This window comes from Bombina bombina, chromosome 1, assembly GCF_027579735.1.
Source record: "Bombina bombina isolate aBomBom1 chromosome 1, aBomBom1.pri, whole genome shotgun sequence".
Taxonomy (NCBI): Eukaryota; Metazoa; Chordata; class Amphibia; order Anura; family Bombinatoridae; genus Bombina; species Bombina bombina.
In genome coordinates, this window is record NC_069499.1 from 1,442,259,220 (window position 1) to 1,442,264,389 (window position 5,170).

General features: G+C 33.7%; 1 protein-coding gene across 1 annotated transcript; it reads right to left on the reverse strand.

Annotated features, from left to right (window-relative positions):
- Positions 1–3,746: 3,746 nt before the first annotated feature.
- Positions 3,747–4,679, reverse strand: LOC128666009 (olfactory receptor 5V1-like). Its single transcript, XM_053720362.1, has one exon. It carries the CDS (start codon positions 4,677–4,679, stop codon positions 3,747–3,749), a length of 933 nt encoding a protein of 310 aa, XP_053576337.1.
- Positions 4,680–5,170: the final 491 nt, after the last annotated feature.

Here is a 5,170-nt window from a genome sequence, read left to right on the forward strand (position 1 = left end):
CAAAGGTGCTGGCAAATAAAATACATGGAGTAATTGGTAAGGTTGTGGGTAAGAAGCAAGTATGTGCTGTTCCTGGGCATCAGATTTCTGAAAGTTTGTTGTTACTACGTGATGTACTGTGGTATGTGAGAGAGAGGATGAGGTCTGTTGCTGTTGCTATTGTGGATTTTGAAAAACCGTATGATAGAGAAGTACATGATTTTATGTTTCATGTTTTAGAACGTTTAGGTTTTTCTGGTAAGATTATTGGATGGTTTAAATGTTTGTATTGTAATATTGTGATTTGTATGTGTCATTGAGCCATTGTTAACTATTTTGAGGAATGATAAATTAGTTAGAGGTGTGAGTGTTCCTGGCAGTAATGGAAGGTGTTTGAAAGTAATTGGGTATATAAATGCTGTGAGTGTGGTATGTGAGACTCAGGCTGGTTTGAGGAGGGTGAAAACTTTGGTTGAATGTTTTTGTATGGCAAGTGGTTTCAGAGTTAATTGGAATAAGTGTAAAGTTAAAGTTTTTGGTAATTATAGGGAGATTGATTCCTGTGGATGGCCTGTGACTGACGGTGTAATTGAGGTGTTGGGTGTGAAATTTGATGTGAATTTAATAGGCTTGGAAAGTTGGAAGAATGTTTTTGATAAAGTGAGTAGAAAACTTCAGTTTTGGTCTTTAAGGACTTTATCTTTGAAAGGAAAAATGTTAGTTATTAAATTGGTTTTGATCCCTATTATTTTATATTTAGCGTTAGTTTTTCCGCCTCCTGAGAGGATTTTTCTGAGAATTTTGAGTGTTGTTTTCTTTTTTCTGGAGTTCTAGTATGGAGCGTTTGAAAAGAGATGTTGTTGTTAAGAGTAAGAATGTTGGTGCTAAGGCTTTTCCAAATAAGGAGAGATTATTGGCTGTGAAATATGTTAGTAGGTGTGTGGGTCTGAGTGGTAAGAATAGCATGGCTGGTTTTTACGGTAAAGTATGCTTGTGGAAATATTTTAAGACAATATGGTTTGTTTGAGATTGATAGAAAGAAACCGGTATGTTTTGCTGTTCCGTGGTTTAATGTAAGGGTAGAATGTTGGATTAAAAAATATGGTTTGGAGAATGTTAGTAAGGAGATGTGACGTGAAAACAGAATGGTGTTGAAAATGTTGGAGAAGAAGGAAGGTCTTGAGTTGATTGGGGTTTTGAATGACAATGAATGTGTGTTGGTATGGAATAATGTGTGTAATAAGCATTTGATGAATAGGCAGAAAGATATTAGTTGAATGAATGTGCATAAGTGTTTGCCGACAAGGGATTTTCAGAGAGTGCGTCGTTTAGTGGCTTCAGAAGTGTGTCCTAGAGATGGTTGTTGTCAAAGTGAGAGTGTTATTCATTTGTTTTGGAATTGTGAGTATGCTTGGGATGTTTGGAGAAGTATGAGTAGGATGATTAAGGGTCTGACTGGAGTGCAGTTTTTTACTTTTAATATGATGATGTATGGTTTGTGTGGAAGTGGTGTGGATAAGGAGAAAGCAAGATTGATATGGTTGTTAGCATGCTGTGTGAAGGAGGTGTTGTGGGATGTGCGTAATATATTGATTTTTAAGAAAGAGCTAGTTACCGTAGGTGATTGTCTGGGTATGATCCGTGGGAAGTTGTTTTTGTATTGTTTTTTTGATAGGAGGCAATATGGGGAATTAGATTCTGAAGGCATCTGGAAGACAAAGAACTGGAAGGATTGGATTATTTAGTTTTTACTTTTTTTTCCCCTCCAGTTTGTTTTTGTCTGTATTTAAATTATGTTTGATTTTATTCTGTGTGATTATTTAAGTTGTATGTTTGCATTTTGAATTCTTTCTGACAAAAATTTGGGTCAATATTTCAGTTGTTTTGTAACAAGAGATATTTTGTTTGCAATAGTTATTATGATTTTATTTTGCATATATGCATATATGATTATTTTTCTAATAAAAGAATTACGAAACGTACGTCTGGGGTTTTGCCATTTCTCTTTCAGAGAAGGATTGCCTTTCGGTATTTCGGGGCTGGACTGTACTGTTAAGTTAGGATCAGACTGAAATGCTACAGGAAAGTTCTTCTCTGTGAAAGGCACATTTTGAGCAAAAAGAGGCTGCTTCTTGGGTGGTAACTAGCCATAGAACAAGCTATTATGCTATTGTTCGTTCCCAGGTTTAGCGCTTCTCTCTTTTTATTTATGCAAAATAAAAATAATGTTGTATGTTACCCACTTCATTACACACACTTAATACTTTGAGATTGCAATAATAACATTTATTAATAATAAGTAGTAAAAAAAAAAAAAAGATAACACTTTATTTATTTTTCCAATTTCATTGTAAATTGTGGACTTTCCAATTCCTGTTAAAAATAGTAAAAGTGCAGACTCAAGACTTAACACTGCTTTATTCCACATTGTCATTGTTTGTATACCCCAGAGACCCCTTTATAACTAGCCATAACTGGTCTCAGTAGAAAAGCAAACCTATATTATAACATAGTGGTGGTGCACATCGCTTTATGGAGACTAAAACATTTCAATTTTTCAATATTTAAACTACTAATATTTTTTTTTTTTTTTTTAAACTCAGCCATATCTTAATATCAGGCTAATCTTTACATTGAATACATTAATCTATCTAGCATCAATTTAATGTTTAATTTCCCTTTAATTAATTAATTAATTAATTAACCTATTGCACTGTCCACCAAGGAGCTGATTTACTATGATGCGGGCGGACACCGCTAAAAGCCGTCAGCATACGCTGTCGGCATTTAACATTGCACAAGCATTTCTAGTGAAATCCTTGTGGAATGAAACAGGAGGTGTGGGACAGGAAGAGCTCCGTGGTGGGAGCTGACCAAAATAAACCTTGGGGTAAAAATTATAAATATAAGAAAAATCCTATAACGTTATGCGCAAAAATAGAGAAAAAAGCGTACAATTTGATACGTCAAAAATATATATATTAATTTTATATATATATATATATATATATATATATATATATATTTTTTTTTTTATTAATCTAAAATGATAACTAAAAACAATTCCTATAAGAAAAATGATGCTGGCATCTATGTTATAAAAGAAGAAAATATTCTAAAAGCAAATATTCGTAGATAATGGTAGTAACAATTTTCCGTGATGTGATAGCATGTGATGAATTATACACAAATAAGTTAGGCAGTAATTTTATCTAAAAAAACATCAAATTGATTAATGAAAAGTACTAAACACTCGCTATAAGAACTAATAATTCCTATTTGTGAGAGTGCATTAGCGAGGAGAATGATATATCTGTATGAATCTTTGGCTGTGCACAGCTTTGGATGACTGAAGATATAAAAAAACTCACTGTTCGTAAAAGTATAGCGAATGTCCAGGTTCCATAGTGATCCCCGAGGGGTATGATGACATTAGCTTTTAACCAAATATAGGTAGCTCTCACACCACCCTCCCACTTGTTCTAGTGAAATGCTTGTGCAATGCCGCCCCCTGCAGAGGGTGTTAATCCTGTGCAATGCCACTAGAAGGGGTGTCAATCATCCTGATCGTATCTGATCGGGATCATTGCTGTCCGCCGCCTCAGAGGTGGCGGATAAGTTAAGGAGCAGTGGTCTTACGAACACTGCTTCTTAACTTATGTTTCCAGCGAGCCTAATGACTCACACGGAAACTGCTGTATTTGCAGCATGTTAAATCGGCCACCAAGAGTGTTATTTTTTTGTATTTAATTTTACATTGCAAATCTTTATTCTAAATTCAAATTGAAAAGCTGTCTCATTGACTTAAGTGCTTTCCTTACATCTTTGTTTCTTAATGTATAAATAAAGGGGTTCATAACTGGAATAATGACTGTGTATATCAGCGCTAAAAATTTATCATATTTACTTCCCTTAGGTCTAATATAAACAACAATGACTGAACTGTAGAATAAACTAGATACTAGAAGATGGGAAGAGCAGGTGGAGAATGCTTTGTGTTTACCTTCAGTACTTGTAATTCTAGATATAGTAATTATAATATGGATGTAAAATCCCATGATGATGAAAAATGGAAAAATGACAATAAAAACAGCTACTGTACTTTCAGCCATATTACTGAAATAGGGGTTGGAACAAGCCAGATTCTGTAATGGCGCCATATCGCACAGGAAATGGTTGAGCACATTATGACCACAGAATTCTAACCTGGCTGTGAAGATTGTAGGTATGGAAGCAACCATAAAACCAACAATCCATGGGAATAATGAAAGACCAATACAAAACTCATTAGTCATTAACGCTGAATATCTCAGAGGATTGTTAATAGCCAAATCTCGATCAAAAGCCATAACTGCAAGTAGACAACATTCAGTTGCACCCAGGGCATGAAAAACATACAGTTGTAAAAAGCAGCTACTGAAAGATATTTTCTTATCTGATGAAATGAGACTGGTGAGGAGTTTTGGAATTGCTACTGACACAAACATAACTTCTAAAATAGCAAAATTACTAATGAAAAAATACATTGGCGTGTGAAGAGAATTGTCCGTTTTAACAAGAACAATGATAGCAATGTTACAAGTGACACAAATAATGTAAGTTAATAGTATTACACTAAATAGAAGAAACTGCAGCTCTTGAAAGTTAGAGAATCCCAGCAAAATAAATTCTGTCACCTTGGTCATGTTACTGTCCTCCATTTTGTATGAAAAAAAATCTGCAATAGAAACATAAATAATAATAATTAGCATATTTATTTATTTTTTATTGTATACTGTTTAATAACCAGTTCAAAAATGTACTAGCTCACAATAAAATTAATCAGTGCATTATGTTTTTTTCTGACAATTTTATTTTGTGATTTATGAGTTTCAGTATAGAATTAAAGGGACATGAAACCAACAGTTTTTTATTTCATCATCTAGATAGAGAATACAATTTTAAACAACATTCCAATTTACTTCTATTATCTAATTTGCTTCATTATTTAGATATCCTTTGTTGAAAAATATAGCACTGCACATGGGTGAGCCAATCACATGCGGCATCTATGTGCAGCCACCAATCAGCAGCTACTGGGTCTCCTTAGATATGTTTTTTAACAAAGAATATCAAACGAATTAAGCAAATTTGATAATATAAGTGTAAAGTTATTTAAAAATCAATGCTCTTGTCACTTATTTACATACTT

Bases quoted from the DNA above. Each gene is read 5' to 3' on its own strand.
- LOC128666009 (XM_053720362.1), bottom strand. From the start codon at position 4,679: ATGGAGGACAGTAACATGACCAAGGTGACAGAATTTATTTTGCTGGGA.